Source organism: Fukomys damarensis, unplaced genomic scaffold, assembly GCF_012274545.1.
Source record: "Fukomys damarensis isolate Sample0158 unplaced genomic scaffold, DMR_v1.0_HiC HiC_scaffold_5, whole genome shotgun sequence".
Taxonomy (NCBI): domain Eukaryota; kingdom Metazoa; phylum Chordata; class Mammalia; order Rodentia; family Bathyergidae; genus Fukomys; species Fukomys damarensis.
Genome location: NW_022900917.1, coordinates 14,276,830 through 14,296,126, shown reverse-complemented (window position 1 = coordinate 14,296,126; position 19,297 = coordinate 14,276,830). Strand labels below are relative to the sequence as shown.

Genomic DNA, 19,297 nt, shown 5'->3' with positions numbered 1-19,297 from the left:
CCACAGACATTCAAGCTCGGAGGGGTCTCTGATGACCCACGAATAAGAGGCGGCTCTCACTTCCTATTCCCCGCGGGACGGGGTCCCCCCAGAGAGCCGCATAAGTATATGACACAACTTCCTAGCCTAGACCTGAGTCATGTTTCCAGCTCAAAATAGATATAAACAGACAAAGAACTATGAAACCCATTAAGACCTGACTCTGCCATAAAGCTCTAGAGGCATAATGGGAACAACTACAAAAGATTGAGAAGGGCTGCCAAAAATAAAAAGAAAGCGGAAGTAAAAATATCTCTGATTCAAACCTATAGACCAAAATTTTAAAAATTAAAAAAAAAATCTTAAAATTAATAAACAGATCAGGAATTTGCATCAAAGCTAATTTGAAAAAAACTTAATACAGTGGTGGTGAACCTAGGGCAAATGTGTTGCTATTTTTTTTAAAACAAAAGATGTTAATGTAGAGTTGTTTTTTCTAAACTAAAACTTCAGTATTCAGGTTTAATTACAGTGTTGGCACTTTGCAATAAATAAGTGGGTTTTGGTTTGCAATTTGGCACTCGTCTCTAAAAGGTTCGCCATCACTGATGTAATACATTTTCAGCAAATGTTTAAAATATTAAAAAAAAAAAGACAAAGCATTGCATCCATTAAAATTAAACATGAAATGATGAAACTAAAACAGGTTAAGAGTGAATCTAATTATTAAAGATGGAAAAAAGTAAGTATTGGCAGGACCTCTGGGTTTATACTGTCTACAGATAATGAAATGCAAATGGAAAGAAGCTAAATAGAATATTAATTGCCAAAGGAAAGAAACCAAAACTTTCTGGTTCTGAAAATTCCTAGACTTTCAAACGGAAAATGGAATATGAGAAAAGGAAAAAATGGAAAAAAAGTCTTTGTAAATAGGGAGAAGTAGGAGTTGAAGAGAAGGCAGGGGAATGGGAAAAAATAAGAACTAAGATATAGTATGTAAAGGTACAAATTTCCAATGATGAATGTCATCATATTGTATACCTAAAATGTACCAATAAAATTAATGAAAAAAACAGGAAAAAGATGATAAAATTAAGAAATGAACAGTTGCTTTCCATCTCCATCTTAGCATTTCATTATCTATGGCAGAAAAAAACACAGAAAAACCACTCCAGGACAGACTTGGTTACAAGAAAATATCTTCCTTAGGTGCATTTAAACTCCAAAGAGAAGCATATTCTAAATTCAATTTTGTCTCTGGGACCCACCATTCCTAATAATCACTTTTGACAACTCAAAATTGTCTACATTTCCGATTCTCCCCAATCCTACAGAAATGAGTGTGAATGATACTGCACTAGTGTTAATACTATTCAACTGCTGCTCTGTACATATTAAATTCTCATACCTCTTCTCCTATTTCACTTATTATCAGTTCATTCAGCAAATTTTCAAGGTTTCGGAGAGCAGAAGGGGATGGTATAAAAGGTATAAAGGTGTAAAAAAGTTATATTCATTCATTTAGACAAAAGACTTGAAGACTAGCAAAACGTATGCTTCACTAGCCAAAGTATAACAGGAACTTAGAGGCTTGTCTTGCAGATGATACCCAGTGGCTAAGTAAAACAGGATAAAAGTTACTTCCCCTGCCTTCATTTTTATCCGTCTACTTTATTACCTTAAAACTTGGGTCAATCCCTGCTCAGGTCTGCCCAAAGACATGTTAATCAATTAAGAAGTATCTGTTTAAAAACTAGTAATACAACCTAAACTAATAATTTAGGTTTATGAGCCCTAAATTTACTTGGCCTATCTCCTCCCCTTGAAGACTGAAAGAATAATGGGCATTTTCAAGATTTGCAGGGATAACTAATTTCCAGTATTTACAACTTCTGTTACAGATCCTTGGGAGTGATGCTTAGAAATTTCCAGTTATTGTCTTAAACCTGCAGTCCCTCAGAGTTCAGGAAAAACAGACCCAGCAGGTCACATCAGTAGCAGGTAGGTAACCCTCTCTCCTATGCAAATTTCCAACTCTGGCTTTTGTTCCTCTTTTCTATAAAACTCTAGTTTCTGACTGCCCTTTGGGGACAGATCTTAAACCTCTTTATCTGTTCTTCACAGTGTGGCCACACTAATTAAAGTTCCTTTCTTGCCCATCATCACAGCTCAACTCCTTGATTAGTGTGGCCTCATTAGGTCTGTTGGGGTCTGGAACCAGAACTTTTCATCTAAAACTCTAGTAATTACTCTCACAATGGTAATCGATTTCCACATGAATTTTGGAGGGGACTAACACTCAAACCATATCAGGAGCTAAAACTCAATCACCTGAGCTTTCCCTACCAAAAAGCTAAAAAAGAAGAGCAGGTTAAATCCCAAGTAGGTAAAAATGACCAAATAATAAATAAGGGTAAAGGGCTGGGAATTTAGCTCCGTGGTTCTGCCACCTGCCATGCAAGCACAAGGACCCGAGTTCGATCCCCAGTACCCAAATAAATAAATAAGGGTAAAATGGGCAAACAGGAAAAATCAACAGAAGAAAAATGAATTATCTGAGAGATCAACAAGATAGATAAATTTCTAGGTAGGATGATCAAGAAACTAGAAGAAACATATCAAACATGAAAGAGATGCCAATACTACAGATCTTGCAAACATCACAAGGTAATAGGGGACTTTTCTAAAGAACATTTGTCAATAAATTCAGTAACTTTAAGATGAACCAAATAAATGCCTTAAGGTATTAACAGGGACTCCTTCAAAATTGGAAAAATACTGTTTAAAAGACCTAGCTATTGTTTCGACTGACACTACTTTCTTTCTCTAACTTGTTCTTAATTTCTCAGCTTCCTGCAGACAGTCATGCCATGTTGAGAAAGGAAACTGCCTTCCAAGCAGTCACAATTATCTCAAGGATAAGATGATGCCAGCAGGACTCCTAAGGGAACCCAGAAAAAAAGACTTGCAACTAGAGGGCAGCCTGAGGAAACTGCTACTATACAGATGCATACTTTTTAGCTTTCTGCTTTTGTCCTTTCCTTATAAAATATTAGAGCACTACAGTCAGTTGCAGAAGACCTTTTTCTAGACTGGCTGCCTTTCTGGTTTGGCCAAACCAAGAATAAATTCCTTTCTTGCTTCACCAGTAACTCTGTGTGTTAAAATCTCCAGGCAGCGTGTGACCACGTCTGGTCTGTTAAGGACCCCCGGGGTCAGGATTTTCACAGGCGTCCACAGGATAGGATGATTAATGCCACATCAAGAAAAAAACACTTATGCAATCATTTGAGCTACAAACCCTGAAATGACCACTTTTTCATGGAACATCATCAACAACCAGCAGACTTGTCATTCAGAATTGGTTACTTAGCAACATTTTCTCAAGAATAAAGTGATACAGTCACTTCAAGGAAGGCTTAGAAGACTTTCTTGACAATGATAAAATCTGTCCTTTAGACCTAAATTCAGAATCTTGGAAAACTTATATTCATCATCATGAAAATGATTGCCTGTCAATTTTTATATACTTTTCTGGTAAGAGAAACAGTATATTAACAAATTGTGTGTGTGTTCATACAGAAAACTAAGATGTCGACTCTGGAAAATCTACCTTAGAGACCCAGTATTTACAAATAACCTGCATTAAAGTATGCATTAAAACTACCTGAAAAATTAAAGGATTTTACACTAAAAGTATGAAAAAAGTTCACTGATGTGGTCTCAGACTCCATATTCAAAGTAATCTTACAGAAATTAATACTTATCAAGTTTTAATGAAATATCAAAGAAAAAAACCCACCATTAAATGCCAATATTATTTAATCTCCCTTCTCTTATACCATTCCGATTTTTTGAGGGGAGGAAAACTCTGGAAAATGTCCTTATGTTCATTATAATACATTACATTATAAATATATTAACAAGAAATTAAGTAAATATGTCAAGAATTGCTTAGTTTAGTTTCTAATGTGGTAAATTTTGAGAAACACATTCCAAATATAAATATTAATACCTAAAATGTAAAGGGGTCTAGGTCCAAAAAATTTGAGAACCACTAATTTTTAAATGTATTTCCTCCTGTGTATTTTCTGAACTTATCCTTAACATCTTGAAAGAATTACTAGTAAATAGAGTACATGCTATTTCTAATTCTTTTCATAATGACATTAACTTAAAAGGATTGTTTTCCTGTAACATCTCTGTTTTCTGTCTCGTAGTTTACTTAAAAGTTGAAAATATGTGTTTTTGTTGTTGACACAGGCTGGCCTTGATCACCTGGGTTCAAGTGATTCCCCTGCCTCAGCTTTCTAATTAACTGGGTGTATAGAAGCATGCCATCACACCGCACTGCAAATATTCTGTTATTCTAAACTCATGTGTTAAGCAGTAACTGATGAATACCTCCTGATCTGACAAATTCACTGTATCTCATTTTTATTTCTTTTATCTCTCTATAATCTCCTTTTCTTTTTGATACTGGGAATCAAACTCAGGACCTTGTACTTGCAAGGCAGGCAACAATCACCACTGAGCTAAATTCCCAGCTCTATAATCTCATTTTAAAGAACATCTGTCGCCTTTTGGCCATTCAAATCAATGATTAACTTGATCACTACAGATAAGAGTTATCCAATAAAATAAAACTGTTACCTAATAATTTTAATAATATATTTTACTTAGCTAAACATACCCAAACTGTTATTTCAACATAAACATAAAATTGATGAATATTTTGTTTTCTCAAACAATGTATCAAAAAATATGCCTGTATTTTATACTTATAAGCACATCTCAATTAAGACGAGAAAGATTTGAATTTGCCAGTGACTGATATTTTGGATGGGTCAATTTATCTTCAATTCTATTTTTTTCCCCATTAAGTTTATTAGTACATTTAAAGCAAACAATAGTTACATTGATCGTTGGGATCTTGTACATTTACATGATTATGCCTTGGATCTTATTTTTTCCAGACACCTACCCTCCCTTCACCCCCTTAACCCTTCCCTATTTACAAATTCTTTCCTTTTTTACGTATTTTCTTTTCCTTTATTTCCTTTCCCCTCCTCTTCCTACTTTCCCTTTAGCCATTTTCTTCCTATTGCATACTCTCAAATATACCATTTGAACCTTAATACTTTTAGATTTTCACACCAGAGAAAAGATACAGTATTTACTCAAGTGTGTCCAATTTATTTCACTTAAGAGTACAGCCTCAATGTGCATTCTTTTAGCTATAAATGTCTCTCATTTCTCATTCTTTATAGCTAAGTGGCACTCTTTATCCACTATATCTTCTTTATCCAGTCTCCAGTTGATGGGCATCTGGGTTGTTTCCAAGTTTTAGCTATTACAAACTGTGCTGCTATAAACATGGGTGAACATATATCACTGTGATATGACTCTTTTAATTCTTTTGGAAAGATATCCAGCAGAGGGATACCTGGGTCAAATGGGACCTCTACTCCTAGTTCTTTGAGTTATCTCCATAATGGTTTTCACAGTGGTTGCACCAGTCTGCACTCCCACCAACAACGGAGAAGGGTTCCTTTCTCTCCACAACCCCTTCAGCGTTTGTTATTGGTTGATTTCTTGATAGCAGACATTTTTTCTGGAGTAAGGTGGAATCTCAGCATTGTTTTCATCTGCATCTCTTGAATGACCAGTGACGTTGAACATGTTTTCATATATTTATTTACTGGTTTTACTTGTTTGTCCGAGAAATGTGTGTTCATTTCAGATGCCCATTTTTGAATCAGGTCTTTGTATCTGGGGGGTCTGATTTTTTTGAGTTCTTTATATATTCTAGATAGTAGTCCTTTGAGGAGTAGTTGGTAAAAATACTTTTCACATTGTAGGTTGTATCTTAGCTCTATTGGTTTCTCTTGCACTGCAAAAATGTTTTAATACCATGAGATCCCAGTTGTAGATTCTTTGTGCAAGTTCTTGTGCTGCTGAGGATTTGTTCATAAAGTCTTCTATGTCAATGTCTTTGAGAGCTCTATTTAATTTACTTTACAGTAAATTTAATGTTTCTGTGTTGATATTTAGATCTTTTATCCCCTTGGATTTTAGTTTAGTGCATGGTGAAAGACAGGGGTCTAGTTTTAATCTTTGGCAAGCTGAAAGCCAGTTTTTCCAACACCATTTATTAAAACGACTATCTTTCCTCCAATGAGGATGGTTGGCTCCTTTGTCAAACATGAGGTAGCTGAGTATGTCTGGTACTGTTTCTGCATCTTCTAATCTATTACAATGATCCTTAGGCCTGTTTCTTTGCCAGTACCATGCTGTTTCTAACAAAGTGGCTTTGTAGTATAGTTTCAAGTTGGGGATTGTGATACCCGCTACCATGTTTCTGTTGCCTAGAATGGTTTTTGCTATTATAGGTTTCTTTTGGTTCCAAAGGAATTTTTGGATTGTTTTCTCAAGTTCTGTGAAATATACTGTTGGGATTTCAATCGGGATTGCATTGAATCTGTACAAAAGTTTTGAAAGTATAGACATTTTTACTATGTTGGTACTTTACCCAGAGGCAAGGGATGTCTATCTTCTTATATACTCTTCTATCTCTTTTTTCAGAGTGCTGTAATTTTCAGTGTAGAAGGCTTTTGTCTCCTTCATTAGATTGATTCCTAGATATTTCATTTTTTGGATGTTATTGTGAAAGGAATTGTTTCCCTAATTTCTCTCTCAGTAAGTCTCTTATTTGTGTACAAGAAGGCTATTGATTTTTGAGTGTTGACCTTGAATCCTGCTACTATACTGAATCTGGCAACTAAGTCTAGAAGTCCCTTAGTAGAGTTTTTTGGGTCTTCCATGTAGAGCACCATATCATCAGCAAATAGTGATAGTTTAACTTCTTCCTTTCCTATCTTTATTCCTTCTATTTCTTTATCTTGTCTAATTGCAGTAGCTAATGTTTCTAGAACTACATTGTACAGGAGTGGTAATAGTGGACATCCTTGTCTTGTTCCTGATTTTAGTGTGAAGGATTTCAATTTTTGACCATTTAGTATGCTATTGGCTATTGGTTTTTCATTAATAGCCTTTGTCAGGTTGAGATAAAGACTGTCTATTCCAATTTTCTGTAGGGTTTTTATCATGAATGGGTGTTGAATTTTATCTGATGGTTTTCCTGCATCTGTTGAGATGATCATATGGTTTTTGTCCTTCCCTCTGTTAATACAGTATATTACATTTATTGATTTACGTATGTTGAACCATCCTTGAATCACTGGGATAAATCCAACTTGGTCAGGGTGTATGATCTTCTTGATGATTTTTTGTATTGTTTACCAGTATCTTGTTGAGGATTTTTGCATCTTTTTTGGTTGGGTCTTTCCCTGGTTTTGGAATAAACGTAAAACTTGCTTCCAGGAATAAATTTGGAAATAATGCTTCCCTTTCAATTTCATTGAAGAGTTTAAAGAGTAGTGGCAGTAGTTCTTCTCTAAATGTTTTGTAGAGTTCAGCAGTGAAGCCATCAGGACCTGGGCTTTTCTTTGTTGGTAATGTTTAATTACATTTTCAATTTCACTGAATGTAAGTGGGGTGTTTAGACTTTTTATACCTTCTTTGTTCAACTTTGGAAGTTCATATGGATCTAGGAATCTGTCCATGTTTGGGGTAATTTCCATTTTATTAGAGTACATGTTTATGAAGTAGGTACTGATGATCCTCTGGATTTCTGGTGGACCCTTTTCATCCCCAATTGCCTGAGTTTGAGCCTTTTCTTTCCTTTTTTTGATAAGGTTTGCTAAGGGCTTATTGATTTTATTTATTCCTTTAAAAAACCAACTCTTTGATTCATTTTTTTGTATCATCCTTTTAGTCTCCATTGCATTAATTTGTGCTCTGATCTTTATCATTTCCTCCCTGTACAAGCTTTCAGTTTGTCTTGCTCTTCTTTTTCTAGATCAAGGTTAAGAATTAGGTTGTTTATTTGAGTTCACTCTGTTTTCTTAGTATGGACATTTACTGCTATGAATTTCCCTCATAGAACTGCTTTGTGTCTCATAGATTCCTGTATGCTGTACTGGTATTATCATTTAATTGTAGAAACTGTCTAATTTCTTCTTTAATTTCCTCTGTGACCCAATGGTTGTTCAGCAGGGTGTTATTTAATTTCCATGTGTAGGTGAAGTTCTTGCGGTTTTTTTGGTTATTGATCTCAGTTTAATTGCACTATGGTCTGATAATATACAGGGGATAACTTCAATTCCTTTGTATTTACTTAAGCATGTTCTATGAGTTAGCATGTGGTCCATTTTGGAGAATGACCCATGTGCATCTAAAAAGAATTTATATTCTGATTTTATCTTTGGTGATATCAAAGTCTGTGTCTTGTTTAAATGTCTTCTCATTTCCATTTTTGCTGTTGGTACTGTCCTTGGTTTAATTCCTGGGTTAATATTTCGATCTTCTAGATTTTAGGTTTTGAGTCTCTAAAGGATTCTGAGGCAATCTCATTTTCATTATACCAGGGAGGACAACTGATTAGATCAATCAAAACACCTTAGCTCAAGTGATACAACCAGCAACACAATAGCATCAAGCATAGCTTAGAAAATGACAATTTGTAGTAGTTATTAATCTATCACCTTTAACTGTGTGAATTAAATCAAAATTGAAGACCAGACCAAAATATGTTTATAGTGAATATATTCTTCAATATAGCAACTTTACCCTTCAGGATGAGGATTTAGAAGGAGTTGGGGAGGGAGGGATAGATAGGGTAGAGAAAGGTTAGAAGTGAGGTCACAGGACACAGGAAGATCACACAAACTCTAAGAAGCTGTTGAAAAGAGAAGACAGAACAAAATATACACAAGAACAGAACAAACTAACAGCAATAGGGAGGCTAGAGACTATAATCATTTTCTTTTAAAATTACTGGCAATTGAGATAAGCATAAAGATAAGAAAAGAAGGAAAATAAATTTGAATTAGGATAGGAACAGGAACAAAAAGGGAGAGTAATGAAGATCAAGGTGGGAGAGGAAGTGAGAGAGAGAAAAAAGAAAAAGAAGATAAAAAGGAAAAAAGTTTGAGAAAAAGAAATTTTTTTAAATGAGTAAAGAGAAGAGAAAAAATATTACTTTGAAAATAAAAAATACAAATAGAAATAGCCTTCTTCAGGGTTTGCCTCTGTTGACACAATAGACAGCATGGGCAGGAATGTGCAGATCTAAGTTAATTAGTCTAAGCAAGCCGGCAGCTGTCCCCTGAAGTACAGGCTGATTTCTGTCTGCAAGGCCCAAGTAGAACTCTGCAAGGTTCTACTGCAGGTTCCAGCTGTCTTTCCCCTGAAATTAGACCAGATTCCAATGTGAGATGCTGGTCCCTCCGACTTTCCAATTATGGTGGTGTGGTGTGCCTTTATGTTAGATTTTCTTCACTTTTCTAGTGGGTTGCAATTTTCATCTAGGAGCCTCAGAGAGGCCCTCTTTCTCCTGTTCATGTGTGTGGGGCGGGCACAAACATCACTGTGTTGGCATAGCTGGGCTCCTTCAGAGCACTGGGTCAGTGGGCCAGGCCTACCAGAGAGTCTTTTACTGCTTCTGTGTTCCTCTGTTGCTCTGCAACAAAGAGGTGGCCCCACCAGAGGGTCACAAGGTGCTACTGCCAGAGGTTATCTTTAATTCTATTTTAATTCTGATTTGATTTTCTTATTAACTCTATTTTATTAACATTTATTAATATTTCTTTTATTGAGCTGTTTCATACATTCATTTAACATTTTCTTTTCTAAATCACAAATTTTAATGCAAACATCCATTCGTTTCAGGGGAATTTATATTTTCAGAAATGCATCATTTAAAATATAATTTTCTGAACTTTTATTTTTTTCTAAAACTAGAGGACATATATTGACTTTTCCACATAATTTCAAATTATCTGAAGTTATAGTAAATGATATCAAGAAAAGACAAATGGGGTAAGATCTAAAATAAAAATTCTCCATAAAATATATACTTTAGTTCCTAAAGTAATATATCACTGAAACATCCAAAATATCACAATCTTCTTTATGTTCTTCCTCCAATGACAAGTCAAATGGTATCCTCTTGGATATATGATGAAATTTTAGGGCAAACTACATTTGATCAAGTTGATCTTTATTTTTACATAATATTCTATATAAATTAAAATACTAATCACTTCTTAGCCTTTTGGCTAAAATCAAGTGTAGAAATTATAATATTTATTTAATAGACTTGTTATATTTTTATTTCTTCTACTATTCTACTTATAGATGAATAACAATGTTTATACATTAATTCATTGCATTTATAAAATTTATAAAAATTTCTAATGGAAAAATCAAAGTGCTTACATTATAAATTTTGTTCTTAAATTTAATCCAGCTGAAACAAAGATAATCTTTTTTTAAATTAGAACTAATTAGGCTTCAACAAGCGATTAAACATTGCACTATTATTTAAAAGTTAAAAAGCTAGGTGTGGTGGTGCACACTTGTAATCCCAGCACTCTGAGAGGCTGAGACAGGAGGATTTCAAGTTGGATTCCAGCCTGGGCAGCACAGAAACTCAGCAAGATCCTGTCTCAAAGTTAAAATTAAAAGGTGGGGGCAGTTAGGGAATGTAGCCCAGTGACAGGCCCTAGGTCCCCTCAGGACTGCAGTTAATTGATAGCCCTATGTGCTCATGATTAAAGGAATCATCAATGGGATATGTCAGAATTGCAAGTATCTATGAAACAAAATTCCTATGAAACCTAAAAGGCTTTGATGATCTGGGTTGGAATCAGTTCTCTGATTAGATATTATGATATTCCTGAAAATAATTACTCTTCAAAATAGAAATGTGATTCAAAGTAAGATGGGAAAAGTGAAAGGTACAGGAAAATTTGCAGAGATCTAAGGTGAAATTAAAGCAATTAAAAAAAAATTATGATTGTTACCAAGAGATGTCTAAAATTATGTATTAAAACAATGAATCAGAGACAGCTGGAGACATGTTGTGACAAGATGTCCATGTGCTTTTTTTTTTTTTTTTAAAAGAACTTTTTGGTTTTATAGGTTTGTGAGGAAAGCAATGCAGACATAAAAATTAATTATAAGAGCAAGTACTTGATTTTGGTACAGCTTTGCCTAGATACTGGTCCAATGCCATTTTACCTCATCTGTCTACATAGGAATAATCTAGAAATGTTCATTTTAAAGTCTGTTGATTATTCCCTGCCATCAGTTAAAGAAAGCTGGTAAATATTTTAAACCACTGAGTTTTTGAGCTGGAACTGAGATCTAGCAAGTCAAGTTCAAATGGTCTTTAATCTTGACTCCATGAATTCTGTTAGAATATTCTTTTCCCCATCCTCTGGAAGACTAGGCCAAATATAATAGCAATTTTCAAAACTTTCTTGAAAACAAAGGCTTTAAACCCTTTGTCAAAGACTCAGAGGTCCAACAACAGAATAACAAAAGATCAAATTATTCTACTGCTTTTACTGGAACTGAATCATTACTTTCTGCATGCACAGCTCTCAGTTAATCACTGATCTGCTATGGAGACCTTTCTCAAAGAAACAACTTTATGACACTCATGTGGGTGTGTTGTATTAAATAATGATTACATATTCCTCTAATCAAGAGTATGTCATAAAATTCTAAGTTTAAAAATCCAGACCTACTAAGATGAGAACCAATCCTGGAATGCAGTGTCTGAACCAAGTCTTCAGGCAATACTATTTGCTACTGATAGACAATTCTCTAAGCTTTAAATAGAATGTATCTCTAAGGAAAAATATTTATATACACAAGAAAACCCAAAGAGAAAAGGAAAAATATCTCAGATGAGTTAAGGAATTTAATAAAAATATTCCAAGATGGGAAAGAAAGAAAAAATTAAATAATTTGATATAGAATGTAGGAGATGTCCAAGTATAAAATAAGTTACCCAGATCAGTAAAAAACATACTAAGACAAATAATTGAAAAAACTGTTCACAAAAGAAAAAAAGAGTAGATATAAAACAGCTAAGAATATTTTTAATAGGGCTGGGGATTTAGCTCAGTGGTTCTGGTGCCTGCCTTGCAAGTGCAAGGGTCCGAGTTTGATCTCCAGTATCCAAAAAAAAAAAAAAAAAAAAAAAAATTTAATAAAAAGACAAAAGCAAGGGCCGGGAATTTAGCTCAGTGGTTTGGCGGCCTGCCTTGCAAGCACAAAGAACCAAGTTCAGTGCCCGGTACCAAAAAAACAAAAAACAAAAAACAAAAAACAAAAAAACAAAAAAGACGAAAGCAAGATCCTGTTTCTTATACACTAGAAAACTGAAAGTGTAGGTAAAGATGCAGTAAAGCAAGCAATGAACAAAAATATTACTAATGAGAATATAAAGTAGAAATCACTTTGTCAGAGATGGTTTAGTTTGATTCATTTGACTTCTGTTAGTTCTTTCTTAGAAAAATAGCCCTAAAGATAGAAAACATTTCATAGAAAAATAATTAAAAATAGCATCAAGAAGGACCCGAGTTCAATCCCTGGTACCAAAAAAAAAAAGCATCAAGAAAGTTTAAAATTAAAAAATTATAATATAATGTGCAGATCACTAAACATATATACCCCCAACAACATCATAATATAATTCAACCACTTAACCAAGGATTTTTTAAAATGTGGAAATATTTACATCTTATTCTTTAATGTAAAAAGCAGATATGAAGTTAATATACCTTTTGGAGTGTATTAAAAATTGACACAGAAAAGAAATTTAAATGCCAATTACACAGTAGTAGCTAAACAATAAAACACTGTTTCATTGGGTCTCACACTACTTTATGGATTGATGAGCTTTATTAGTCAGTATCTGCCAATCAAGCTATTTTCTGCAAAACATATGTATCATCAGGCAAGTATCATCTAAGTAACTCCTATTTCTTCAGAAATTCTTAGAAATGCTATTATTAGGACTTACCACATGAGTAGTTTTTAATGTAGTGCCATCAAATCTGCATAAGCTGGAGCTCTCTTCAAAGAAAATATCACATTCTTCTAACTCTTGAGCATTACAAGGAGGTTTTTCTTTATCTGGATTTGGATTCTTAAGCCAGAAAATAAAATAAATAAGTAAATAAACAATGATAGGGAAATGGATTTACTTATCCTTTGAAATGTTACAATTATACTAATAATTAAAAATGAATTCCAGAGCCATGACCAATAAAAAAACAATTAAAAGAGAAACAGAATAACACAATGGAGTTAGCAGAAAAGGATATTAAAATACCCATTATAACATGTTCTGTACATTCAACAATATAAAGGTGAATAAATACAAACAATGAGACAATATACAAAACACATGGGACTGACAGATTAGACATTGCAGAAGTAAATACCACTGATGTTGAAATGGAGAAAGTGACTTTCTCAAATGAAAGACAAAGACAAAAACAAAACCACAAAACCTCAGTAACCTGTGGAACAATATCAAATAGTCTAACTCATGAGTAATTGGAAGAAAAGTGGAAAAAAATGAAAAGGCCCCAAATTTTTCAAATGTTATTAAAAACTATAATTATATGAGTTCAATAATATCAAAGAACATTAAGCATAATAGTTTTTTTAACATGTTCATGATAGGACCATAATTCATGTCTTCCTGGCTGATAGCTTGACCCCACGGGTGTTACATACACTACTGTCCCATGAGATAGCCTTTTATTAATTTTATTAGTAAAATGACTGATAAAAGTGATTAAATCCATTTGTACCAGTAGTGGTACAAGCTGCCCAATGGGCCAGCCATCTATGTATCACCAGTGGCCTAAGCTGGTGGGAATGTTTAAAAAAAAAACAAAGATCACAAGTCACAATAACGAGATTGTTGAAAACTAGTAATAAAGAGAAAATCCTAAAAGAAGTCAGAGGAGAAAAAAGTATATTATGTAAGGTGAAGCAGAGATATCAAAGACAGCTGACTTTTCATTACAAATTATGAAAGCTAAGATATGATGCAGCATTTTTGAAGTTGGGGGGTGCTAATATAAAGTATGTATGTATATATATATATATATATATATATAACAAAATAACAATGGAAAAAAAGAAGACAAGCTAAATGTTCTGCTTTTTATGGTCCCAAGGACTGATCCCTGGGCCTCACACACTAGCCAAGTACTCTGTTACTGAGTAATATCCTCAATTTTTACATTTTTATAAATTTTGAGACAGTATCTCCCTAAATTGGCCAGGCTTGGCTTGAACTTGTGATCCTTGGGTCTCTGCCTCCTGAGTAGCTGAGATTTCAGGCATGTGCCACTTCCAGCCAAAATAAGTATTTTTTCAGACAATCAAAAGCTACGAGAATTTGTCAGACCTACACTAGAAGTGATGCTAATGGAAGTTTTTCAGAGAAGAAAAAAAATAGATAAAATTCTAATCAACAAAACAATGTAGAACAAAGATGACAGGTATAGAGATAAATGAGACTTTTTTTCCCTTTTAATCTCTTTAAGAAAGAAATGGATAACTAAGGCTAAAATATGATATTTTATGAAGTTTTTATAACATGGAGATACAATGTATGAACAATAATACAAAGAAGGATGGAAATATACTGTAAAGTTCCTAAATTTTAAGTAAAGTGATATAATATTCTTTTGGACAAAAAAATGGTGATAAAGTTGTATACCCTACAACAACTGCTAATCTATACAAAAACAGGCACCCAAACAAAAACATAGAAGTCTGGCTAATAATAAGCCCAAAAGAGAGATAAATGGAGTCATAAAAGAAATTTTATTATGTGCCCTTGCCTGAATAAGAGGATCTCTTCCTGATCTTATATCCCTCTCACAGTAATATCAAAATTAATAAAACAACAAATTCTATACATTAACTATATATAATAGAATTCTACAACAGATCAAATGTCTATACATTTAGTCTGCCAAAATAAATACATTATTGAGAATTTAATGAAGTGACCTGAGAGATTCTGTAAAACTAAATGGGCAGGAGTATGCAGGAATCTATGTGATCAAAATATGTCCCTGTCTCAGGCAGGATATGGAGCTATTTAACGGTGGCTATTGGATCCAATCTAAATAGCAGTGGAATAATGGTTGCAGCAGCTGGTTGAAAAGGCAATTCTAGTCTTAGTGCCATTCTGTCTCACTGACTTAAGGAGATACTGTATATGTCCAGTGGAATACAGAAAGTCTCTTCGTTCCAAATATCCATGTTAGGGACAGAAGGCCAAATGTTTAATGTTTAGAATTATCATCAAAGGCAGACAGTTCTTAGGACAAGATTACAGAGAAAAGGAATAGCTCCAGGCTGTTTTCCAAGAGGAATATACTAATTCCAAGCTAAGTGGGAAAAAGATTAGCAGAAGGCATCAGATTAGAGGCTGAAAAGCTGAGTATGACTATTATCAAAATGCATGGAGGATGAAAATTAAGAATTAGGGCTTGAGGCAGGAGAACCCTTGTAAACATCCTAGGTTTTCCACTGACATATCATATACGAAAAGTGAAGTACGAACAAGCAAGGAAAAAAATCAGCCAAGAAAAAGCTGAAATCCAAGATCAGGTCAAATCAAATTTTTTTTTTTTTTTTTTTTGGGTACCAGGGATTGAACTTGGCCACCGAACCGCTGAGCTAAATTCCCAGTCCTCAAATCAATCTTTAATGGAATTTTTTTTGAAGCAAAACATTTATTAGTATATAAGATAGGTTGAAAATTTGAAGAATGAAATTAAAGTAGGGTTTTAAAGGAAATGTATAGCATTTAATGTTCTTGATCAGCTTTTTGTTACTATAACAAATACCTTGGATGATCAATTCTTTCTTTTATAACTAAGGGATAAACAATTGTTTAGTCTTCCTCATTACTGTAATTCAAAATGTAAATAATTCAAGAAATAAATAATTATATATAATTTTTGGTAAATGAACATGTAACTGACATCCTGGAGCACAGCTGTTGTGTTTGTTCGAATTCTCAATATGATCTTATGAAGTCATCAGTGTGGGAACATTTTAAACCTCATGGATGAGTCCTATATGGTCATTACAAGAAGTTATCAACAGAAAATAACTATTATATACAGTGCACACATATATACCCTTGTGATTCTTCAAGATCACTTAGAAAATTTCAATTATGCTAAGTACATTATCAGCAGTAGATAGTAAAATATGATTTTTGGCCTTGTTAGCACTGGTCAAGGTACATTAATTCTTCTAAAGGAGAATATATGTAGACAGAGATACATAAATACATACCTATATATAAGTACATGTCCTACTCAATAAACTCAAATATATATGTATGTATTCATATAGTGTAGGAAATAAATTCACATAGTGTAAGAAATTAAAATAGTGTTAGAACTTTTAAGCCACATTAAAATATTCATTAAGTCAATGGTACCTAATCTGTACCTTTTATATTGACAGTGTCAAAATAATGTTTAAAAAATATGTCAGAATCCTCACATAGCATAGTTTTGGATTCTTGGGAAGTCATACTGCTATTGCAACTGCTTACCAGTTCTTCAGAGGTCAAATGCATCAAACGTTCAGCTATTGCAGCACATTGGGCTGAGTCTCTTACAAGTTCCCCTTGTTTATCATTGACCACTACCTCTGGCCATGGCAGACCTTCATTCTTCTTAATCAAAGAAATCTCCAAGCTAAAAGTTTAAGTGAGAAATGTGATGTTACATTGAGCAAATATACAAATCATGCACTCAATAAGAAGCAGATTATATAGAAATTACCCTCCTCGTATCCAGCAGCTATTTTATCAAAAACCTTGTTCACTTTAATTTTACATGTGATACAAAACTTAAAACTCAAAGGTAAATAATCTAGATTTATTAACAAATAATTAAGTATTAGTGGAAATGGTGGACCAAATAGTTTGAAAAAAGAAGTGATTAGGAAGAGAACATTCAGTCTTACTGCAGTCCAGATATCTGGTGTTACTAAATGTAAGTATCAGAAACAGAAGCAGCATGGATCTATAAAGCATTGGGAAATTGGGGGTAGGGAGTATAAAAGAAAGGATCTAGAACTAAAGTGTACCTCTTGGTATACCGAGCCAAGACTTTATTTTCATAAACTAATAGCAATAATGTATGATTAATAGAAAGATCAGACAGGTTAAATCAATAGAACTGTTAATTTTTAAAATACAGATTCTAAAGGACTGAAAAAATATGTAGGCATTAGGAAAAAATAACTTTACTAACAAAGGAATAAAGATGCTAATGTGGTCTCTACTTACTTAAAATAAAATTTTGTATAAAGTCATTAAAAGAAATTCTAAATGCACTAAAAAGAGCATGTCAGAGAACCCTTGAAGTCAGTGACGAAGGTGGTAGGAAAGGAAAAAAAGCAGAATCAAGGCAGACCATGCGAAAAGAACGCTGTGACCCATGTTCCTTTGGAATAGGAGAAAAACACAAATGAAATGATTCACGAGCAGCCACTGCTTCGACAGACAGAAAAGTGAGATGGTGGCAGCTGTTGACAGCAATGAAAACTTTTCTATGTGCCATCTTTGGTACATGTGTGCCACATTTAACCCATGCTCTGGAACACAAATGCAAGCAAACAATTACAGGAATACAATAAGTATTATCATACTTGTCAAATGGAACATGTAAACTTACCAGCCACTCATTTTCAAGGCTGTAATTATCACCTCATGAATTAATTACACCATTTCAAAATTTTTTTAAAGTACTATTTTAAGAGACTATGCAAAATAGTATCTCTTATGTATTAGGAATTCTTATCATTAGCACTGAAAATTACCACCACAATCAATAATGCTAAGATTTAGTTATTTTTCTAAGGAAAAGGTTCATCTTGGCGATGAAGACAATAATAAAATAATGACAGCAGCTTTTATTTCCCTAATGCTTACTATATCCCAGGGTACTGTCTTAAGAGTTTGACATGTTTTAACTCATTCATTGCTTACCACAAGCAAATAAAGTAGGTACTACTACTACTACACTCAATTTACAAATAAGAAAAAAAGCACTGAGAGGTTAAGTAACTTGCCAAGGTCACAAGCTAGTAAAGCAGTCTGGCTGCAAATCTATGTTCTTCATTACTGTACTATTCTGCCTGTCTGAAAAAACATACAAAAATAACTTTTAAAGAGCTTTCACCCAGTGGCCAGAATGTATAAACATGTCCTTGGCTACTAACTACAGAAGTTGGAAAGAGTTCAAACAAGTTATTTCTGAGTCCCTGCTAATTTGCACACCTTGATAATGTAGCCCTTTAAGCCTGTTGCTGTTGTTTTGTAGTTCAGGCTGGCCCTGAACTCACTATATAGCCCAGGCTGGCCTCAAACCCACGATGATTGATCCTCTTGCTTTAGCCTACCCAGTGCTGGGATTATAGGTATGAACCACCACACCCACCTCACATTACTACATTTAAAAACTAGCACTATACCCTGCTAGTCAAGCAAAACAGAAACACATACCATACAGATTAAATTATAAACTAGTTTAACAAATCCTCCCAAAGGAAGAAAGAAAACTGTTGGAACTTAGAAATATGAATAATTTAATCAAGTACAAAACATGTATTTTCTAAACCAATTATACCACCTACACTTTATGGTATATTATCTTTTGTAACACAAAGTAATATTTAAGGACCTCATATCTACTAGAAAAACAGTACTGGCCTATGTTCATGTACTGAATACTGAAACTAATTTGTATGAACTCCAGCTATTCTCCTGGATTTTTACTGGGTTACTGCTTGATGACTTAGATTTAACAACATGTTTTAGTTGGTTTGCTCTTTTACAAATGCTATCCTGAAACCTCTAACATTCATATAAACATAATGAAATAGAATATGTGAACATATACAATATAAAGAAACTTTCAGGTAATTATCTTTCATATACTAAAAAAAGTAGCCAAGTCATTAAATATCTCCATTAATAACATGAATCAGGATATCTTTTTTTAAATTAAAAATTTTCTTTGAACTGGTTATCTTTTAGAATCGCATGATGTAGACTGTGCTAATAGACTCACATGGGTCCTATGCTGCTAGTCAAGAACCATATATATATATATATATTGCTCCATAGGGTACCCAAACTAAAGAAAACTATGGAAAAAAAACTGAACTAGCAAAAGTGAAGTTAAGCTGTTGGGATGTTCTCTTTGAATGTTTCATAAAAATTCAGGTTTTGGATAGAGGGAAATATAACCTATATTATGATAAATGTTGAGTTTTGACACCAGGTATTCTCAATATATATTTTGACAAAAACAAGCTGGACTTGAAATTGATGGTCTTG

The 19,297-nt window shown here is 33.7% G+C and overlaps 1 protein-coding gene across 1 annotated transcript in view; it reads right to left on the bottom strand.

Moving 5' to 3' along the window:
- Nudcd1 (NudC domain containing 1) overlaps window positions 1-19,297 on the bottom strand; it is a 74,922-nt gene that overhangs the window by 18,232 nt on the left and 37,393 nt on the right. Inside the window, exons 7-8 of the mRNA XM_010619539.2 lie at window positions 16,502-16,646; window positions 12,920-13,045 (exon numbers count right to left, since the gene is read on the bottom strand). Of these exons, the coding sequence (XP_010617841.1) occupies window positions 12,920-13,045; window positions 16,502-16,646 (271 nt within the window). The remainder of the gene's footprint in view (window positions 1-12,919; window positions 13,046-16,501; window positions 16,647-19,297) is intronic.